This window comes from Podarcis raffonei, chromosome 13 (assembly GCF_027172205.1).
Source record: "Podarcis raffonei isolate rPodRaf1 chromosome 13, rPodRaf1.pri, whole genome shotgun sequence".
NCBI classification, from domain to species: domain Eukaryota; kingdom Metazoa; phylum Chordata; class Lepidosauria; order Squamata; family Lacertidae; genus Podarcis; species Podarcis raffonei.
In genome coordinates, this window is record NC_070614.1 from 1,195,879 (window position 1) to 1,218,385 (window position 22,507).

Below are 22,507 nucleotides of genomic sequence, written 5' to 3' on the forward strand. Positions count from 1 at the left end.
GTCCATATTTGTAGATACCACTCCGTTCATATCTCCCATCATGATAATGTTGTAATCCATATAGTCTAACAATGTCTAATGCAACTTCTTAAAAAATTCAGATTTCCCCTCATTCGGTGCATATACTCCTACTATCAAAAATTTTTCTCCTTGTGTTTGAATTTCGATTGCCACAAATCTTCCTTGGTCATCTTTAAAAACAAATTTCGGTGATAGGCTCTCTTTTGCATAAATAACTACTCCTCTCTTTTTAACCTTGTCCGATGAAATAAACTCTTGGCCCAATCTTTTATTAATCAATACTTTCTTATGTAGCCTTACCACATGCGTTTCCTGTAAGCAAATCAAGTCCAGTTGTTCCTTTTTCAGTAAATGAAAGACTTTCTTCCTTTTCTCCGGGGAGTTAAAACCATGAATGTTCCAACTTAATAGTTGCAGAGACATGGTGTATTTATTTTGCTTTTCCTTCAACTGCTCCCAATAATTGTTCTTGTTCTGACGGTGGTATCACTTTCTCTAGCTTGTCCAATCCCAAAGGTGGTGGTACTATGTCTTGTATTCCCGGTTTTAAAGCTCTTAGCTCTTCTTCAGCTTCTTTTTGCAGGTCTTCTTCGTGTTCTCTCAGAAATTTTTCTTTATCTTCCACTGATCTTATTTTAAACTTTTTCCCTTTAAAGGTAAAAGATAGGCCTTGGGGGAATTCCCACCTAAAAATGGTTCTGTTTCCTCTCAGCAGGGCCACCAAATCTCCGTAGTTAGACCTGAGGTCCAAAAGATGTTTCGGGATGTCCTTAAATATCTCCACTCTTGATTCGTTTATTTCCAAAGTCTTCTGGAAGTGCAGACTCAATATTTTGTCTCTTCTTTTGATCGGAGGGTAATCAAACAGTCTCTCACCCTGTTCTTACTCCCTCCTCTTCCAAGTCTAAAAGCCCTTACTATCTTGAAGTCTTGCTTATCATCCAGGTTCCAAAAGTCTGCAAATTCCTGTGTTAGAAAATCACTTAGGCTGTCTTTTTCAAGTTCAGGTACCGCCCTGATCCTCAGATTAGTCTGTTTCTCCTTCAGTTCAATCATAGACAAAAGCGACTGGTGGTCCCCAAGCTGTTTGCATATCGGTGTTATCTTTTCCTCTACAGCCGCTGCTTTTTCCTTTGCTTCCTCAGCTGTCTTTCGATTCGAAGTAGATTCTTGCAGCAGTTTTTCAATGGATTCTGTATTTGAATTCACCTTCTGCCCCAAGTTGTTGATGCTAGTAGTGTTTTGGTCAATTTTAGTTGTTGCTTCAGTAACTTGTTTGCTTAATTTTTCCAAGGTTTCATAGATTTTACTTAATACTGAAGTAAATCCCTCTTCAGAAGCCATTCCTTTTGACCCAGCATGTACAGGATCTTCCCCTTGTGGTGCAGGAGGGCCGGATGCAGATGCTCTGCGCTGCTGCAATGCTGCACTGGTCTGCTGCAGTCTAACCTTGCCCGATCTTGTTGTTTTTTCCTGAGTCAAGTTCTTTTCCTGAGGCAGGTTTGCCATAACACTTTATCTGAGAATCAAGGTCAGTCCCACGGCCAAAGCTTGTTTTGCAGTGGAAATTTCCCTGGCTAGTTAGAAGTGGAAAATTCCCCAACTAGTTGTAGCAATTCCAGTGTTCCTCTAGGGGGACACAGTAACAGTCAATGCTATTTGCAATAAAGTATCTTTTCCAACTTTTCCAAAGTCCCCCCTTCAACAAATTAAGCAACAGTTTCAAGTCCAAAGAAGACCTTCAAAAAGTATCTCACTTGCAGAGTTAACTGTCAAAAAGTTACAGTGTCCATAAATAGTGCGACTCTCAATACAGCAATTCTAATGATCCTGGCAATCCGTTCCCAAGGATTAAGTGGTGGTCTTTATTCTCTTTTCTCTCTTTCTTTTTTTTGCAGGCAAAAAATACTTTCCCCTCTTCCCTCCCCTCTCCTGCAATTCAGGGAGGGAATTCTTTTGATTTGACGTTAGGATTTAAGTCTTATTAACGCAACTCTCCAGCTCTTAGCTTAGACAGTCTTTGCTTTGGTCTGTATACAGAAAACGGAAGGCGGACTTCCTGTTTACGCCTTCCCGCTTCAGTGCCAAATTAATCCTTTTTTTTCTCTTAATCCCCGATCTTTAAACTTGACCTACTCACGGGTAGTTGTTTAGTAGCCGAATTGTCACAGGAAAAAGGTCAGCGCTCTCCGGCAACAGCTGTGCGGCTTCACTCCACGGAAGAAGCAATTGACTCTCAGCACCGCGCCAGACTCCCCGTTTCGCTCCAGAGCCCCTCGCAGGGTTCCCTCGCAGATTGGGGGGGGGGCGCTAAAGGTGCCCGCCGAGTCCCACGGTCACAGGCTTCACCCGCCTGTGATTTCAAAGGGGTCCCCGCTTTGCCGTAGTGGCAAGACCCAATTTCCGCAGAGCTACTCCCTCAGAACTAGAGGGAATCCGCCATTGCCGATGGCGCTGCCTCCGGAAGTCCTTTCTTTTCTTGCAATTTGAATCCATTGGTTCAGGTCCTCCCCTCTGGAGCAGCAGAAAGCAAACTTGCTCCATCTTCCATGGGACAGTCCTTATGGTACTGGAATATGGGCATTGTATCCCCTCTCAGTTTTGGGACAAGGCTGAGCCCACAACACAACAGTGCAGAAGCTTAGGACAAAAATAGTTCCCTTCCTGCCATCAGTTGCATATGGGAGCATATCTTTTTTCTTTTCTTTTTGCCTCTCTCCCTTCAAACAGTTCCTAGAGGGGATTCAGAGTAAAATAGAAAAACAATAAAATCAACTCAGAATAAAAATCAAGCATAAAACAATAGAAAAAAGAGCAATTTTAAAAGCATATGATTAAAAAGACAATTTAAGCACAGAACTGGTTTTAAAAGCCTGGTGCAAAAAAAATTAAGTCAGTGAGGAAAGGGCCAGGCAAGCCTCTCTAGGCACAGAATTCCATAGATTTGAGGTCTGGAAAATTTGGAGCTACAGGTGGAAAGATGCTTGTGAAGGAGGTATTTACTTCACAACATTTATACGCTGTTTAATAGTAATAAAACCTCCAGGTGGTTTGCTATATATTCATAAAAGTTTATATACTGCTTAACAGTAAAGAAAAACCTCAAAGTCGGTTTTTTAAAAAAAATAAAAAAATAGATTTTGTCAGAAAAGACAGTTGAAAACAGCTATTAAAAATATTCAAATAATAATTAAAATCAGCCATAAGCTGAAGACACATTAAAACAGTGTTCCACATACCTAGGTAAGCTTGTCTAAACAGTAGTGCTTTTAGCAGGTACCAAAAAGAGCACCCTGAAGGCAGCTGCCTGATGGCAGGGAGTTTCAGAGTGTGGGTGCACATAGTAAAAGTTTGACTTCTTGCAAAGGCAGAATGAGCATTATGTCATTATGTGGCACCTCCAACAGTGGACGTATGTACATACTCAAGCTACGTGCATAGAGAGAGAGGTTTTGAGGGAGAGGTTAAAGATGAGAACATTGTCAGTGCTTGTCTGCCCCAAGCTGCTGTGCTCCAGATGTTGCTGGACTCCCAACTCAGATCAGCCACCACAACCTGAGGGCCAGGGATCAAGGGCAGTTATTGTCTGACAACATCGGGCAAGTGGCTGGTCCTAGATTGAGGTAGATCTCAGGATGACTTTCAGGAGTTTAGGAAGGGCTTCCAATTCCTCCTCATTTAATAGCAGCAGCAGCAGGAGGAGCAAAAGGACCTTTGCCTCGGTGATGCTCTTAAGCATGGATCAAAGTCACAGGTGTAGATTTGTGCTTGTATTTACAGGGCAACCCATGGCTCTGCTAGTGGAGCCACCATTTTGCATTTGGCTTCACTCCCACTCCGGCCACTTTAATATATATATTTTTTAAATTCCTGGATCCCACAAGCCTTTAAAGTTTGCCCCCCCCATTCTAGTACGTATGATGCGTTTGACCATTTTGGGGTCTTTCCAGCATGAAAATTGTTTGCTAGTGGTTATCCACAGTGTTAGAATCTGAGATATGAAAGCTAGGAGCTAAATGGCACCTTAAACCCAGGTTATGGGTGCAACAACAGAATGTGTAGGCACACTTTTTTATAACAAGAATACAAAGCTGAAAATGAATGAACTGCAGCTAAAATATTATGTTCATTTTTCACATTACCTAGTCCTTCCACTGCCTACCCACTCCCTAATATTCTTAAGAGGGTCTCTTCTCCAGTCTTCAGAGAGTAGCTAGAAGTGGGGAGGCAGAAAAAATCCCCCTTTCCTTCCACTCTGCAGTTTTAATCTGAAATTTTAGGTGCAGTACTGCTCCCAGAGCTCAGAAACTGCTCGTGCTAATGAAATTCCCTGTTGCAAAATGCGCCTAGAACAATGGGAGTTTCGAACACTGGTTCTCCAAATCTGAACAATGGGAGGAGGGGGCTGTTAGGAGGGAGGAAGTCGTTTGAGTGGGAAGATCCCCTTCAACACGGTTCCTTGGGGTGCCTCCGTCTGACTGTCACCCTCTCCATTTCCCATTAGACCTTTTCAAGCGTGCCTTCCAGAAATCCGCATCCGTCCGCAACATCCTTAAGCCTGTCGGGGGCAAGAGGGTGGATTCGGCAGAGGTGCAGAAGGTCTGCAGCATCTGTGTCCTGTATCAGATGGCCCTCACCACCCTGACGCAGATCCGGCTGCAGATTCTCACAGGTTGGTTGAGGGGGCATTGGAGGGGATGAGGAAGCAGGCAGAGTTTGGGGGTACCTGACGGAAGTGGGGATCTGGTCGTCAGGTAAAGCTAATTTGAAACAGTCCCCCCTGCTAAGGCTGGCTTTACTAGGACCAATGTTCCCCAACCTGGCGCCCTCCAGATGTTTGGGGGCACAACTCCATCAGCCCCAGCCAGCGCAGCCTGTTGAGTGCCCCTTCTCACCTGTTCAAGCTGCTTTTTTATCGTTAAATTGAACCAAGCGTCCAGTCCTAATCATGCTGAACATTAATGTTGAACATTAATCTCATCACAGTCAATGCAGCTCACTTCAGAGCAAACATAGAATCGTGGAATTGTAGAGTTGGAAGGGACCCTGAGGGTCATCTAGTCCAACCCCCTGCAATGCAGGGATCCCAGTTAAGGAATCCTTGATGGGCAGCCATCTGACACTACCTCCCAAGAGGGTCCATTCCAATGTCTTAATGGCTTTTAGCTTCAGAAAGTTCTTCCTAATCTTTAGTTGGAACCTCCTTGTCCTTTGAATCCACTGGCTTGAGTCCTACCCTCTGGAGATCAACTTGGCCTGTTTAGGATGGGAATGTTCTGAAATATACAGTCCTCTCTCTTTTGGATACCCGATGTGGGACAAATGCCCACCCCCATCTGCTTTTTCTCCTGGTGCAAGTTCTAGAAGAGCAGATAATGGCACCTTGAACTTTGCTAGGCAGCGGCTGAAACTGCCATGGTGGGCAGGGTCAGAAGGCTGGAGGAAAGGCACAGGTCCCCTTTCTGCCTTACCTGCTGTACTTGCCTGCTTCCCGCCCTCTCCCCACATCCTCCTCCTCATGGTTGATTTTCTACTAGGCTTCCCTAGAGCCTTGAGGACTAGAAGCTTGTGTTTCATTGCCGCTCTGTGTGTGTGTGTGTGTGTGTGTGTGTGTGTTTGAGAGATATTGTTTATAATAATAAACAATTAATGGAGAGCTGTTTGGCCTCCTGGGGCCGGTTTCCTTGTGGATTTCCCCTCTCCTAGGCTTGACCTACCTGGACGACCTGCTGCCCAAGCTGTGGGCCTTTATCTGTGAGCTGGGCCCCCAGGGCGGCTTGAAACTCTTCCTGGAGTGCTTGAGCAACGACACCGAGGAGTCCAAGCGGCTGCTGGCCATGCTGATGCTTTTCTGCGACTGCTCCCGGCATCTCATCACGTAGGCTATTTTATTTTTATATATATATATATATATAATTTCTCACATCATGCCAGCTCAAATTTCCTGCAGACGGCAAAGGTGCGGGCAGGCAGAAGGGGCCTAAGAAGGTTCCACGTGAGGATTTTCTTGGGCTCTGCCTGCCTGCTTGCCTGTGCCTTTGAGAAAGCCTCCCCCCCCCCCAGCAGTTCTTGCAAGCTGGAGAAGTATGGGGGCCACCTCAGCTGAGCAGTGGGAGGCTTCCCACCCCCCAGCTGAGCAGTTTAAGGAAGCCCCAATGCTCCTCTGGCTCACACAAGCTAGAGAGGTATGGGAGCATGGCCTGGGCAAAGTATCTTGGCTGCTTCTTCCTCCCCTCCTCCACAGTGAGACAAAGGAAAACTGTTCCTTTTCTCCCCCTATCCCACTTCTAGAATTCTTGACGACATTGAAGTCTACGAAGAGCAGATCTCTTTCAAACTAGAAGAGCTGATCACAATCTCATCTTTCCTGAATTCTTTTGTGTTTAAGATGATTTGGGATGGAATTGTGGGTAAGTGATTTTGGTTAACTACCTGTTCCTTGAGATTTTCTAGGCTTTCATCCATCTATTAAGACAGACCCAAAGATTATTAAGACCCAAAGAGTACTCATTAATGGTTCCTCGTCATCCTGGGAAAAAGCGACAAGTGGGGTTCTGCAGGGTTCTGTCCTGGGTCTGTTGTTGTTCAATGTCTTTATAAATGACTTGGATGAAGGAATTGAGGGGTTGCTCATGCAATTTGCAGATGACACCAAACTGGGAGGGAGAGCTAATGCTGCAGAAGACAGAATTCAGAATGACCTTAACAGATTGGAGAACTGGGTGCAAGCTAATAATAATAATAATAATAATAATAATAATAATAATAATAATAATAATAATAATTTATTATTTATACCCCGCCCATCTGGCTGGGTTTCCCCAGCCACTCTGGGCGGCTTCCAACTGAATATTAAAAACAGTACAGCATTAGACATTAAAAACTTCCCTAAACAGGGCCGCCTTCAGTTGTCTTTTAAAAGTAAAATAGTTGTTTATTGCCTTGACATCTGCTGGGAGGGCGTTCCACAGGGCAGGCGCCACTACTGAGAAGGCCCTCTGCCTGGTTCCCTGTAACCTTACTTCTCGCAATGAGGGAACCGCCAGAAGGCCCTTGGCGTTGGATCTCAGTATGGACGATGGGGGTGGAGACGCTCCTTCAGGTTTACAAAATGAATTCTATAAGACCATCAGAAATCAAACTATTTGGAGTCAATTCCTTTGGCTCCACATAGAACTGCTTTCACAGAACAAAAACTTGGTGTTATGCCCTCTGCCTTTCTGCTCTAAGAAATTGCTTTTGGAACAGCATTTCTGTGTGTTTTGTAAAATCAGGCATAGGCAAACTCTGGCCCTCCAGATTTTTTGAGACTACAATTCCCATCATCCCTGACCACTGGTCCTGTTAGCTAGGGATGATGGGAATTGTAGTTCCAAAACATCTGGAGGGCCGGAGTTTGCCTATGCCTGGTAAAATGGTTATAGAGGACGTTACAGTGTCTATATAAAGATCATCATGAAAATCATCTGAGTTTAGCTGCAAGGGAAATTTTCTTTATATCAGGTGAGGTTGTGTGGTTTTCACTGTTGGACAAAGAAAATAATGTAACCTTGCGTATTTCTTTATTTGTGCTTGCTGCCGAGAAATTAAGAGCCAAATTTGTGGCTCTGCTCTGAATGTTGTATTCTCTTTGTTGTGGCATGTAGCTTTACAAATACAATGATTACTACGAAAATGTTTTAGTGCCAGTCAGAGGCAGGGGCCAGTTTTCATTTGCTCGTGGGGGGCCGGGGGGCGGACTTGTGGCCCTCTAGATGTTGCTGGTCTCGCCTTCCTCCCTGCTCATTGGACATGCTGGCTGCCTTGTAACATCTGGAGGGCCACAGCTGTCCCGCTTTCTATTGCTGAGTTTTCCGCTGTGGGTTACAATGTTTTTGGCTTTATTGCAGTGTATGTTTTCTCTCCCCCTCCTTGTTACAGAGAGTGCCAAAGGAGAGACCCTGGAGCTCTTCCATTCGGTACACGGTTGGTTGATGGTCTTGTACGAACGAGACTGCCGCCGGCGTTTTGCTCCAGATGACCACTGGCTGCGCAAGTAAGCACCTGCTTCCTAACGGAGTAATCCAGATTCCTACCCACCCTGTCATAATCTGAGTCTAGGGTGTTGGGTGCTTTTTTCTGGTCTGTTTGCCCTTACAACGTTTTTTCAAGTTTACTGTTATGCCTCCCCCTTTTAAAAACACTTTCGGGACTGCAAGTGACTTGACCAAGGCAGGAAAGTGAGTCCTTGGCAGAGGTATGAGCAGAACCAGCTCAGCCTAGCTCTGCGCTGGCACTGGGCCTTGGTCTGCTGCAGGATGGATTCTGCCAAGAGCTGTCCTGTTAGAAGTTGCCCACTCACAACTGTTTCTTTCAGGACTTTCAAACCTCCTGCCACATTTATGTTTGTTTTATTTTTTTAGGGACCTTAAACCGAGTTTGCTCTTCCAGGAGCTTGATAAAGACCGGAAACGGGCCCAGCTGGTCCTGCAGTATATTCCCCACATCATCCCCCACAAAAATGTGAGTGGAGCCTGAGCCCGGAGCCTGGAAAGGAGGAGCTTGCTGAATTGTGGGAGTGATGCTCCAAGGCAGTATTGTGTGGCCCTGTTTTGGAATCAAAATATGAATGAAGCACAGGTCTTCTCACCCAGATGCTCTTCTCTTGCGAATTCATAGAAGCACAGGGTTGTAAGGGGTGGAAGGTACCCCAAGGGTCATCTAGTCCCATCCCCTGTAATGCAGGAAGCGCAACTGAAGAATCCCTGACAGGTGGACACCCAACCTCCGTTTAAAGGCCTCCAGTGCAGGAGAGTCCACCACCTTCCAAAGGAGTCCGTTCCCCTGTCCAGCAGATCTGACCACCAGGAAGTTATTGCTATAGTCTAGTCAGAACCTTTCTTTTCCTTTGAATTCATGCACGCCCATCTGATTTGATGGTTCTGTTCATTGCACAGAACTGCAGCCCACCTTCTCCATAACCTGGCCTGGTTTTGTCTGCCCTCTGGCCTTTCTCTCTGGGGTCTTGGGCAGAGGGAGGGTCTTTCCCATCACCCTGCAGAGCAGGTCCTGTGGACCACTGAGCTGCAGACCCTCCCCAAGTACACTAGTGGCCAAAAGTGTGGAAACCTTTTGGGGAAAGTGTATTTCTGAGGTTTGATGGATTATAACACCCCCCCTTTTTAGTAATACCATAAAATTATATATCAATGGAAAGATAATTTAATAAATGAAGAATGTAATGCAATAACTTTTATAAAGGATTATTTATTACAACATAAATAAGGAGGACATTTGTCAGTGTGTTCTGTGATTGCTATCAAGTTGGTTGGGTTGTGTTTTTTTTTTGTTCTTTCATTTAGTGAGCTTGTAAAAAGTAATAAAATTAAAGAAATGGTGCAAAGAGCTGACTGGTCACCCAGAAAGTGAAGTAAAATAGTACTATTAAGTGAACAAGGCTACAGTTATGAAGAAATTAGAAGAAAAATTGATGGAAACTTAACAAAAGGTGGCATTTCTAAATTTTTGAAGAGGTATAAGGAGACTCCTTAAAATATCAGACTGGTAAAGTCAGGAAAAGTGATGATAGAAGAATTGAGAGACTGTGCCTGCGTGACAGAATAAAATCATCTGGGTGTATAAAAGATGACATGGTGCATTGTATTGTGAAGTTGAGTGCAAGGACTGTTTGGTGCAGACTGCAGGAATATGGTCTAAATGTTAGAATTCCAAAGAAAAAGCCATTGTTATCTCTCAAACAAAGGATAAAAAGGTTAAACATGGCTAAAACCCATGTTAACAGGACAGCGGAACAATGGGACAGTGTTATTTGGAGTGACAAGACCCAAATCCCCTTGCTTGGTAGTGATGGCATGAAATAGGTGAGGAGAAGTATCGGGGAAGATTTACACCCTACTTGTGAAACACCCAGTTAGTGTTATGATTTGGAGTTGTATGACAGCAAAAGGTGTGGGCAGAATTTGTGTCATTAATGGGAATGTACCATACTTTTCTGTGTATAAGACTAGGTTTTTTTACTCTAAAATAATGTTAAAAACCGGGGGTCATCTTATACACAGATTGGGGGGGGGGGCGACAGGTGATTGGTTGCAGCCGTGAGCAGGAGCGGCCATTTTGTTGGTGATTGGTGGCTGCGTCAAGTGCTGTTTCGGATTGGCTGCTGCTGCGTTTGTCATTTGGGTTAGTGATCCCCTCTCCTGAAAAAAACTCAACAACCTTGTGCAATCCCCCCTAAAAAGCTCAACAACTCTGGGTCATCTCCCCCCATTTTCTTAAATTTGAGTCCTCAAAAATAGGGGGCACCTTATACACGGGGGCGTGTTATATTATACACGGGGGCGTGTACATAGCCCAGACCTTAACCCAATCGAAAATTTATGGAGCCGACTAAAGAAACATGTTAGTCAGAAGCAACCCAGCAATAAAACCCAATTAATAGAGGCAATAATTCAATCTTGGTTGCATGTTATTACAGCTACAAAACTAAAGAACTTGGTTCAATCCATGGGAAGGCTAAAGGTTACCCTACTAAGTATTAACTGACGTGAGAATTTTTGTATATCTCATTTTTTCATATTTCTTCTTTAGACTGCTGTTGTAATAAATAAGACTTCATAAAAGTTATTGCATTACATTCTTCATTAAATTATCTTTCCATTGATATATAATTTTATGATACTACTCCAAAAAAAAGTGGTGTTATGAGCCATCATTGCCAGAATAAGATGACACCGGATTGGCTCTCTAAACACTCCTTTTTTCTGGTTATTTAGCTATCGCTTTTGATGGAATACAGATAATTGAACAAACATGGTAGCAGTGCATTCTTCATTAAATTATATTTCCATTGATACATAATTTTATGGTGTTACTAAAAAAAATGGGTGTTGAGAGCCAGTGTGGTGTAGTGGTTCAGAGTGGTAGTCTTGTAATCTGGGGAACCGGGTTCGCGTCTCCGCTCCTCCACATGCAGCTGCTGGGTGACCTTGGGCCAGTCACACTTCTCTGAAGTCTCTCAGCCCCACTCACCTCACAGAGTGTTTGTTGTGGGGGAGGAAGGGAAAGGAGAATGTCAGCCACTTTGAGACTCCTTTGGGTAGTGATCAAGCGGGATATCAAATCCAAACCCTTCTTATGAGCCATCAAACCTCGGAAATACACTTTCTCCAAAAGGTTTCCACAATTTTTGCCACTAGTGTAGTGCGTTCCCCTTGGGCCTGCCCAGTGTGGCCTAGTGATTAGAGTGGCAGACCAGGACCTGCGTGACCAGGTAGTGCCAGATTAAACCCTGTGGAGGCCCCTATGCAGTCGAAATCTCGGGGACTCCTTGCAAATCTTTCAAGATCAAATCAATATTATTTTGATCCATTGTCACAGGGCCCCTGAAAGGCATGGGGCCCATAGACCAGTGCCCACTCTGCCTATTTGGTCATCCAGCGCTGAGACCAGGGTTCAAGTCCCCACTCAGCCATGAAGCTCCCAGGGTGACCTTGGGGGCCAGTCACTGCCTCTCAGCCTGACAGGGTTGTTGTGAGGAGGGGCAGAATAGTGTATGTATGGCACCTTTTGCTCCCTGTAGGAACAGTGGGATATAAATGTAATAAAGTGGTTGAGATGACATGTGTTCAAATCCTGCTTGCTCAATCTGTTGCCCTTGGGATGTTGCTGAACTCCAGCTCCTCTTATTCTTGACTACAAGCCAGTGGGACTGAAGCAGTAAAACAGCATTTGGAGGGCACTAGGTTGGGGAAGGCTTGTTGAAACACTATCTGTAATGAAGTAAAAATAACTGCAGCAGCTGCTATTTTGTTATCAAAAGATATATATCCTGCGTCTCTTTAGCATCTTTGAGGTGGGTTGTAATCCAGAAATAACAATAGAGCAGGGCCCTGTGACCCTACAGGGCAAGAACGGCTACAGGGAAAAGCAGGAGCTGAATGTTGACCCAAGGAAGAGGGCCTGGCCAGTGGCCAAGGATGACGTCTCTTGAGGGGGGAAGTGCAGGTTCCCCAGGTGTAGTCAGGTGGGGGAAGGCTGACCTTGCACTTAGGCAACATGGCTTTTGAACAAGCGCGTTCTTTTGGAACATTTTCAGAGGGCTCTTCTCTTCCGGAACATGGTGACAAAAGAGAAGGAGAAGCTGGGGCTGGTGGAGACCAGCTCCGCGTCGCCTCATGTCACGCACATCACCATCCGCCGGTCACGCATGCTGGAGGTGAGTGGCGTAGCTTCTTCTAGAAGGTGGTGCAAAGAAAACCACCTCTTTCTCTGCTAGCCTTTCTGTGAAGCCTCTTGATTTGCCGCTTCCTGAAAACAGGGTTCGGGATTCTTGGCCTTGACTGGCCTCAGCTCCCCAGGGTTTGAGACAAGTGGCTCCCAGCCCTGTTTGGACTGAGGCAGCTAATGAAGCCTTCTCATGCCCACATTTCACTTTGAGCCAGCCTAGTTGCAAACTATTGCAGGTTTCAAAGGGAGTTCTGCCACAGTCCGTACCAATGAACTGTTCTCCCACCCACACCTGTTAGGAGCCAGAGTCTGGAGCAGGCCTAGTGGTCACAGCAACTCTTCCCAGGGGGTCTTGCCCCAGTGAGGCAGTTGCAAGGCCCTGCCTTCCCAGTGCCCTCTAAGACTCCTCCCCTGGGTCCTTCTCCAGCAACCTGAGGCTTCTTTGCCTTGTCTCTCTTTGCTCTGCCCTGTTCATTCCTTTCCGTGTTCTGGGAGACTCGAGGGAGGGGAGCTGCTCACAGCAGGGTGGGGGGAACTCCTTGGCTTCTTCTGCAGTTGCCCCCCCCTCCAGCCTCCACTTCAGCCTCTGAACCTGGACTGCCCTCTGACACAGCCTCTTCCTGCTCACCAAACCTGTTACCGTCTCTGCTTCCAAGACTTCCTCCCCATGGCTTTCTCCCTCTGACCCCCATTGTCGTGCAACCCCCACTCCCCGGGCTCTGAGCCTTCTTCCTTTGAGGGTTCCCCAGCTGGTGCCCCCCCCACTCTTCTGCATCCAACCAGTCCATAACACCACCTTTCTGGCCTTGTGGCACTTGCCACCTCTCCCCAGGATGGGTACGAACAGTTGCGCCAGCTGTCTCAGAACGCCATGAAGGGAGTCATCCGGGTGAAGTTCGTGAATGACCTAGGAGTGGATGAGGCCGGCATTGACCAGGACGGCGTCTTCAAGGAGTTCCTCGAGGAAATAATCAAGAAGGTCTTTGACCCTGCGCTCAACCTCTTTAAGGTGCCAGAACCCTGTCCCAAGCCCTGTCTTGTCAGACAGCCCCAGCTGGCCATGCAGGCAGCCATGGGCTTATGTTGCTCTCTCTTGTCTCTGCTGCTACGTGCCGGGTAGACCACCAGTGGCGATGAGAGGCTGTATCCCTCCCCAACGTCCTACATCCATGAGAACTATCTCCAGCTCTTTGAGTTTGTTGGGAAGATGCTTGGAAAAGCCGTCTATGAGGTAGGAGGGGCGTGCCAGCCCTCTGTGGGTGGTTTGGCTCTTGTACGGGACCCCAAGCATCTTTCCTAAAGAGAAACGTCTTTGCCCATTGGGTCGGGGGCGGGGAGGCAGGGAGGCTAGCAGGAGCTGGAGCTGGGATAATGGAGCCAACTAATTCTTGTTTTATCCTCCTCCTCCCTCCTGAGTTTGACAGGAATAAAGCTGAGACTCAGGAGGAAGATGCAGGAAGACCATGTTGCCACACACTAGACTGGAGGCAAATAATAACAAGGGGGGGTGCTGCTGAGGGCAGGCTGAGTCTGGTGGGGCAGTGCCCCCTTCTCCCAATGGACCATCCAGGATTTTTGTTATGGGATATAGATCGCCTCTTCCAGTGTTCAGGCTCTGATTACTTGGTGGCTGGTGATAGTGAAATGCAGCTCTCTCTGAGCCGTATTCCTTCTCCCCCTTTGCAGGGGATTGTGGTGGATGTTCCTTTTGCATCTTTCTTCCTGAGTCAGCTGCTGGGACATCATCACAGCATCTTCTACAGCTCTGTGGATGAACTTCCCTCGCTGGATTCAGAGTTCTATAAAAACCTGACCTCCATCAAGGTTTGTTTGCCATCCTTTTGGCTTTCTCTCAGTGCCTTGTTCAGTGGGCACCATCTCCTGATGGGTGCCCGGCCACTTGTCTGTCCTTATCTTCCTTTAATTATAGCCAGCACAAGGGGATTTGGGCTTGCAACTGATTGCTCTAAATGCAGTTCTGATAACTGAGTGAGACGTCTGCCATTGTGTTTCTCCCAGTTATTGACTAGGCCCAGTCTCCTTGTGCTTGGCCCAGGGAGCAGAAACTAACTGCTAAGCCAGCAGTGTGCCAGGCTGTCTCCTTCTGCAGTCAGACATCGTTAGCACACATTAAGCAACATGTATAACATTAAATTGAATGAAAAATTCAGCTTCTAGAGAAGATTGGGTTTCGCTTTTTTAATGAAATTGTGAATGCCAGAGAAGTTTCTAGACTCTGTGAATGTCTAGTGGGAGTTGACAGTGAGTGGCTGATGCCTATTGCAATGTTGGAAGTAAGAGGAATTGGTGAGTCAGAGCTGCCAGTGGTGGCTGGGATTCTGCGTAGCCAGATTCATCCCATACAGCGTTGCACATGAATGTATTTGGCTGAGCTTAATTTGGACACGTGCAGCAGAAATTCTGAGAGAGTGCTAGGAAGTGAAGCCCAGCCAGTTAGGGTGGAAACTGAGCAGCCTCAGCACTTAAACTCTCCCCTTCTTTCTTTCTCCCCCCTTCTCAGCGTTACGATGGAGATATCAGTGACTTGGGCCTGACGCTTTCCTATGACGAAGACGTGATGGGCCAGGTGGGGCTCCCTCCCAGTCTCCCCATCTTTTTTTGTCACATTTTCTGCTTTTCCGGGTCCTGTAGGGAGTGACACCCCCTTGGGACTCTGAGTCCAGCTCTCTTAGCCAAATGCTCCATCAATTGCCCTGTGCCAGGGCACTTCCCATTTTTCCACTCAGACTTTTTTGCTCGCTGTCTCCTAAAAAGCTTAGCTCTTCATTCTTTATTGATTTGAATCCTTTCCCCCCCCCCCCAGCACCCACAGTTCTGCCACACACACAAAGTATACACTCAACATGAACATCTACAAACCTTCCCACAGGAGCTGGCCCACCTCCCCCCTCCCCAAAAAGAACAACTCAGCCACCTGCCTGTGATGGGGGGGGCTGGGCCTCTGTGTCATAGGGCCATTCTCTCTAGAAGGTGTGACACCCCCAGCTGCCCCACCCCTCCTGACCTGAACTTCCCATGGTATATTACAAGCAATAAGTAATGTCTCTCTCTCCCTCCCAACCTCACCGTTTTTCTAGCTTGTTTGCCACGAACTTATTCCAGGAGGGAAAACCATCCCTGTAACCAACGAAAACAAGTAAGTGAGCACTTACCAGCCCTGATCCCCCTGGGGCTGCATTCTGTCCCCTTCCCAAAGGGTGGCTGACTTCAACATGTACCCCCAGTGCCCAAGTGACTCCCACACCAGGCAAGACGTTGGAACGAGGTGCTTGCGTCACCCTAGGGATCCAGATTGCCAGAAGAACTTTTGGAAATGGAATATTTCCAGGATGTGGTGGGAGTTTTACCTGCTAGCACTTTGACCTACTAACATTTGTAACTCAGGAGGTGGAAACCTTGACTTTTTGTTAGATATAAAAAATTCAAAGCAGTGTTCCAACCTTTCTTTTTAAATACCAGGTTGTGGGAGTTCCATTGCCCCATCACACGCTTGAATCAGCCCTGGTGGGTGGGACTTCCTGCAGCAGCAGCTGCCTTGTGTTTGCACCTAATGGCCCTGTTGTATGTGATTGGAAGGATCCTGCGCTCCTTGTGCTGCAGTTGGACTGCTGCCATTTTTCACAGGAAGTTGTCCTTGGGAAGCATAAGCCGCGGCAGCATCCGGAGCGCTGCATTTGCTTTGCCCCAGGTGCTTCTGTGTGGCCCGTGGGATCTTCCTTTTGACCTTGTGGCTCAGCTGATCTCAAACTCCTTTGGAAACTGTTTCAGAAGTGGCGTACTCTGAGAGGAGAACTTGGAGGCAGAAGTTTGACTTCCAGTCCTTGTTGGGGAAAGTTGCTCACTGGGAGCTCCCCATGGTCTGTCTTGCCACATGGGCTGCTCTGTGGAACGAGAACAGGATGGGGAATCCTCTGGAGCCTTTCTGAACTAACCCTAACTGCTCTGCCCTGCGATGAGGGGGCCATTCCTCCCCCACCCCTAGGATGGGAATGGTGTGCTAGCCATGTCCACCCTCTCTCTGAAATGCACACTAGGGACTGCCACCCTGACCACATTGCTCACCAACACCCCCCCAAACCTCCACTCCATTTACCAGTCCCCCACCCCATTCCTTTTCACCTCATCCAAACCCCGTCTTGCAGCTTCTCTGTGTCCCTTTGTCCCTGCGTTATTTAAACCTAAACCTGCCATTCTGAAAGCTGCTTTCTCTACTGCTACCTTCCTGTGCCCTGACTTCATGCCAATACAGGATTGGGATGAGGCACTGCAGGTCCTCTTATGGGGGCTGCGTGATGACAGCCTTACATTTTATGTATATAGGGATGGAAGGATGGATGGATAGATAGATAGATAGATATGGGTGCCTTTCTGTCCCCCACGCCAGGATCAGCTACATCCACCTTATGGCCCACTTCCGGATGCACACGCAGATCAAAAGCCAGACGGCCGCCTTCATCAGCGGCTTCCGCTCAATCATCAAGCCCGAGTGGATCCGTGTCTTCTCTGCCCCTGAGTTGCAAAGGCTGATATCGGGTGACAACGCTGAGATAGACCTCGAAGACTTGAAGTAAGGGAGGAGGAGGGGGAGTGTCTCTTTCCACATTCTGCTTCATTGGATGTCCACAAGTTCTATTGTTAAGAAAGAGGGAGGCACACTTTTCTCTCTCCCCTCTGTCCATGCCATGTGTAAGTTCATAAAGCCCAAAAACTTTGAGGAGGGATTTGAAAGGCTGGAGAGGAGAGGGAGTGTGTGTGTCTCCATCCACCCATCCATGCAGGGTGGGGGAGCCCCACACATCAGGGGCAGCAAAGGGCAAGTCCTTTCAGGTTTATCTGCGGCAGAGTGTCCTGTTTTGACCATGGGTGTGGGGCACATTTGGAAGAGGTAACCATGGGAATAGCAAAGCTCATTAGGGTGCTGAAGGTTAATGCTGACCTCCTTCTCTTCTGGCTTGAGTCACCATACAGTGAAGTTTCAGTGTTTCCAGTTGAAAGTAGTCATTGGTGGGTGGGTGTCCCATGGGAAGTGAGCAAGGAGGGGACCCCCTTTGCAATTCACCTTCCTTATTTGCATAATGGTCCCACCAGCAGCTTTCAAGTGGCAACAGGAAGTTAGGGCAGAGCTATAGTCCTTCCTTTGATCTAGTGACTTCAGTGACCTATGAACTCCACTTGATTTTTTGTCTCTTCTTCCTTAGGAAGCACACTGTGTACTACGGGGGCTTCCATGGCAGTCACCGAGTCATCATTTGGCTTTGGGATATCCTAGCCAATGATTTTAACCCTGATGAAAGAGCCATGTTTCTTAAGGTAAGCTGTGTGTGTGTGTGCGTGCGCACGCGTGCACACACATGCGTGTAAAACAAGAGTGACCAACCAGGCCTGGGGCCCTCCAGATATTGGGCTTCTAGCTCCCACTGGCCTCAGCCAGCATGACCAATAGTCATGGATAATGGGAGTTGGGAGTCCACCAGGTTGGGCTCTCATGAACCTTAGTCACTTGTGTACATGTGGACAGCTCAGTCAGTAGAGCATGAGACTCTTAATCTCAGGGTCGTGGGTTTGAGCCCCATGTTGGATGACATATTCCTGCATTGCAGGGGGTTTGGACTAGATGATCCTTGTGGTCCCTTCCAACTCTGATTCCCGCAAGTGTAGTTTCTTGCTGGTCTTCTGAGTGCTTCTGATATGCACTGTATATATGGTTACCTGTGGTCTTTCCCCTAAAAAGAAAGCAAAATTTTGGTCTTCATGATCCACCATAAAGGGCTGCTGTAACATTGGAGCTGCCTTATACTGAGGTCTGCTCTTCTTACGTAGCTCTGTGTTGCCTGCACTGACTGGTTGTGGCTCACCAGGTTTCAAAGTAGACTCTTTCCTACCCCCATCTGGGAATGCTGAGGATTGAACCCAGGAACGTAGGCACACAAAGGCCTTGCTCTGGTACCAAACTGGTTGCTTAAATGCAGGCACATAAAGGCTGCTTCGGACAGAGAAAGGACTTTGATCAATCTAGACCAGGAATCCATTCCCAACTTGGACATGAAGCTCACTAGGTGACCTTGGCCCACTCTCACTCTCAGCCATACCTACCTCACAGGGTTGTTGTGGGGCTCCAATGACGAGAGGGAGAACCATGGACATGCTGCCTTGAGCTCCTTGGGGGGGGGGAGGTTGGATTTAAATACAATAAAGTAATAATAATAAATGTGGGGCAGCCCCTCAACGCCACCCGTGACAATGGTGCTGCACCCCAGTTGAAGAGCCAGCCTGATCCAGTACATGTCTCCCCCTTCCCCTTCCTCTTTTTCCTCTCCTGTGCCAGTTTGTTACCAGCTGTTCTCGGCCGCCACTGCTAGGCTTTGCCTACCTCAAGCCTCCCTTCTCCATCCGCTGCGTGGAAGTATCCGATGACCAGGTGTGTGCATGAGCCAAGCTGGCGAGTCTTGACCTCCTGTGTTCCCTGCAGGTGCCATGGTCTCCTTCCTGGCAGGGAAGTGTCTGCTGGCTCCACCCTCCCTTAAAGGAGTCACAGTTCACGGAATTAGACAAATTCTTGGAGAAGAGAGCTATCAGGGCCCACTAGGCACACCAGATACTCCCGAGTACCATGAGGTGGTGGAGGGAAGTGCTCTTGTGCTCAGCTCCTGCTTGAGGGTTTCACATGGCGACGTCTGGTTGGCCACTGTGAGAACAGGAGGCTGGACTGCAGGAGCCACTGGCCTGGTTCAGCTGAAAGGAACACAGCCACCCCCACCGAGAATCCCAGGCTTGTCTTTAGAGGACAGCCCTGGAACCTTGAGGAGGAATGTTGGGGAGGAGGATGGAGGGAGATCTTTCTCCCAATTCAGCTCTCCACCCCTCACCCCGGTTCAGGTTGTAAGCCCTTTTAGATTTACTTAACCGGATCATGTGTTTTGTGGAGAAATCAGCTGTGTGGGAGGAATCCAGGGTCTCAACAGTGAGGCTAATGGCAGAAGTGGAGGGACAGCCAAGGGCCAGGCAGCAGTTGGGGAGTTAAAGCCAGTTTAGGTGTTACTAGGGTAACACTTTAAACAGTCATGGCTTCCCCAAAATAATTATGGGGGTTACAATTTGTTCAGGGTGCCAGGAATTGATAGGAGACTCCCTATTCCCCTCACGGAGTTTCCGAGTTCTCTGTGAAGAGGGATGGCTTGATCTATAGACTGCTCTAAGAACTGTAGCTCTGTGTGGGCAATGGGGCCTCCTCACAGCTCCTCAGCACCCATCACAAACTACGGCTCCCAGAATTCCTGGGGGTGGGGAGCCATGACTGCCAAGTGGTGTGAATGTGACCTAGGCCACCGGCAGGCCTGTCTCAGCCTTGATGCTCTGTAACCACCAAACACCAAAGGTGATGCAAAGCAGCTCCCAGCTGAATCGCGTACCATAAGGCAGGCCTGTCCTTTGGGGTTGGTCCCCTCGCTCTGCTCTAGAGAGAGAGCAGTTATTCTCTGATGTGGAAATAGTGAGGACCTTGCTCTGTTGGGGTCCCAAGGGCCTTCTGGGCAGAGAGCACCCAGATCTCATGCAAGATGCTTTGTTCAGCCTGCAGCGCTCGCCAGGCACGTGTGTTTGTGGCACCCCAAGCCCTCTGTTTCTCTCCCCAGGACACGGGGGACACCCTGGGCAGCGTCCTGCGGGGCTTCTTCACCATCCGGAAGAAAGAGCCGGGCGGGCGACTGCCCACCTCCTCGACCTGCTTCAACCTCCTCAAGTTGCCCAACTACAGCAAGAAGAGCGTTCTGCGGGAGAAGCTGCGCTATGCCATCAGCATGAACACAGGCTTTGAGCTCTCCTAGCCCACGCTCTCAAGAGCTGGATGGGCTCTCAGGGCTATACCTTGGTAAATGGCCGCCTGAGCAGGCTGCAGTCCTGGCCTGGGGTCCGGCATCGCTCTGATGCCTCTGGACGCAACTCTGCAAGGAGGACCTCCTTGGAAACGCAGCTGGCCTGCCATTAAATGTAGCATCAAGAGCCAAGCCTGTGCATTGTCCTTGGAGGGGGGCCATGCCCAGTGGAGGATTGCACACAGGGCAGGCAGGGTCACACAAACTACTCATGGGCCCTGGGGTGTGTGCCCTGTGGATAATTTTTATCTTGGTCTTGGGCAAATAGTTGGACCTTGCTGTGGGCCAGGCCAGGTCAGACTCTGGCAAAACGCTGTGGAACAAAGGTCGGGAGCTGGCTTTTCCCTCCCACTTTGGCTTCTGAAAAACAGGCTTGAGGCTGCTCAACTCAGGAGCCCCATGAGATTGCAGGAGCTTTCTCTTCATGTTTTTTGTGTTCCTCTGTCTGTGCCCAGGTTTTGTCGCCTGCGACTTTCCCACAGCTTGCCAAACTGCTTCGCATTGACTCTCAGTCTGAATACACGTTTGCCTGCAGGCCCCAAATGAGCTTCCCGCTAGGTTTGTGATGTGGAATTCCTCCCGTGGCAGATATTTGCTAGTTGTGAGCCTGCAGCTTGTCAGATGTCAGAGAGCAGCCTTCACCGACCTGGTGCCCTCCTTTCTGACCATCGGCTGGGGATGGTGGAACTGGGAGGATGGGCCAAGGGCCCATTGGCTGGGAACTCCTCTTAGGGCCTCAGTTGGCAGAGCCCGCTGAAACATTTAGTGGCTGAGCTAATCTGCAGAGGCTCATGGGCAGCTGAGAGCAGTTCCCTGCTCTAACCTCTCAGGGACTTTGCTATGCTGAATAGCTTCTCAATTTCCGTTCAGGAACAGCAACTCCATTAAACTCTGTAATTGCAAAGGGGTTTATGCTGAGGTTGCTCGTTATTCATTGCTTGCTCTGTATTCACATTCATTTGTGCACTTGTCCTTCCCAAGCTCCCCTTCTTTGACATCTCCCACAACCCCAGATGTGCCCAAAGGGAAGAGAAAAAATGTTCCCACAAGGTGATATTTCTCCCCAGGGATCCAGCTTTTGCATAATCTGACTGGACCACGTGCAAAGCATAGGGCGTCTTTCAGGGACTGGACTTGTCCTGGTCCTGGTCTCTGCTTTGCCACAAATGGGTGGATATCTTTGGAATGAATAAACGCCAGGAAGCAAGGGAGAAAGGTCACCTTGTGCAGGGTCTTCCTTCTCTCCAAGTACATTTGTGATCAGCTCAGTCTCCCACCCAAGGAATCCTGGGGATCTGAATACGAGTGGGAAGGAAGGGATTGAACTGTAATCAAATGCAAAATATTTTAAGAATGTTGGGTTTTACTGGTTTTATTGTTTTTCTTTTTGCAGAAGCCCTGTTTAATGCTTTCTAACCTTGATTATTCCACCATTGCGAATCATTAGCCTTGAGTTGCTTGTTTTTTAAAATAATTCTAGTGAAGGGCTGGGCCCAGAGAACATTCTCAAGCATGAACCTGTTAACTGAAAACCAAAATCCCCACCTTTTCTTGATTTTACTTTGAATGTTGCAGAAGAATGTGTGTCTCATGTTTTAAATGCTAGACATTAAGCATTCTCTTAATGGATTTGACAGTATTGCACTACAGAAGTTGCAGGATACTCTAGGGCAGCCTTTTGGAGGTTTGGACGACAGTCCCCAACAGCCCAGATCTGTGCTGGTTGGGGCCCATGGGAGTTATAGTGCAAAACATCTAGATGATGCCAGTTGGTGAAGGAATGTTGGGGTGGCACGGGGCAAGCTCTCCAGTAGAAACTCTCCAATAGAGTAGGAATGGGGGGGGGATGGCACTATACAGCACCCCCTCCCAGTGGTCTCCTTGACCCTCTGATGAACTGCTTCCTCCATGTATACATTTTCAGAACTGATGTGCAAATTGTGATTGTGTACTAAATATGTTGAAACAGTTTGGCTGTTCTAGCCCGCAACAGTTGGGCATGGTGTGGCTTTCCCAAACAAGGAAGGCTATGCAAGCTGTCAGGGGTCTAACATCACCCCCACCCCAAAACAATGCCTTGCATGTTTGTGTCTTGAGGTGGGGAGAGGAAAGTTTGCCATAGGAGATTAATAAAATATTTTATCTTGGCCCTCCTGTATCCTAGCATTTTACAGCATATTCTCCATGTTGGAAATAAACTTGACAGATTGGTTCAATATAGCCATAGGGAGGTGGGTTTCTCCCTCCCCACTTCGTAAAAATTGGCTTCTGTTTCAAAGAAACCTACAGCAGTGTGAGGAAACGTACAACAGAGACTCCCATGACTGAAGAGGAGGTATGTCTCTGAACAGTTCAACAGACCCTGAAGA

At 47.8% G+C, this 22,507-nt stretch overlaps 1 protein-coding gene across 4 annotated transcripts in view; it reads left to right on the forward strand.

Moving 5' to 3' along the window:
• The window catches only part of UBE3B (ubiquitin protein ligase E3B), a 36,526-nt gene extending 15,481 nt beyond the window's left edge, over positions 1-21,045 (forward strand). For all 4 annotated transcript variants that reach the window (XM_053363311.1, XM_053363312.1, XM_053363310.1 and 1 more), the window contains 15 exons: positions 4,526-4,693; positions 5,728-5,899; positions 6,313-6,431; positions 7,942-8,056; positions 8,424-8,523; positions 12,116-12,235; positions 13,079-13,255; positions 13,367-13,477; positions 13,933-14,070; positions 14,768-14,833; positions 15,345-15,403; positions 16,652-16,834; positions 17,466-17,577; positions 18,593-18,685; positions 19,899-21,045. In XM_053363311.1, coding sequence (XP_053219286.1) covers positions 4,526-4,693; positions 5,728-5,899; positions 6,313-6,431; positions 7,942-8,056; positions 8,424-8,523; positions 12,116-12,235; positions 13,079-13,255; positions 13,367-13,477; positions 13,933-14,070; positions 14,768-14,833; positions 15,345-15,403; positions 16,652-16,834; positions 17,466-17,577; positions 18,593-18,685; positions 19,899-20,090 — 1,925 coding nt within the window. In that variant the 3' untranslated portion in view covers positions 20,091-21,045. The remainder of the gene's footprint in view (positions 1-4,525; positions 4,694-5,727; positions 5,900-6,312; positions 6,432-7,941; positions 8,057-8,423; positions 8,524-12,115; positions 12,236-13,078; positions 13,256-13,366; positions 13,478-13,932; positions 14,071-14,767; positions 14,834-15,344; positions 15,404-16,651; positions 16,835-17,465; positions 17,578-18,592; positions 18,686-19,898) is intronic.
• The last annotated feature ends 1,462 nt before the right edge of the window (positions 21,046-22,507 follow it).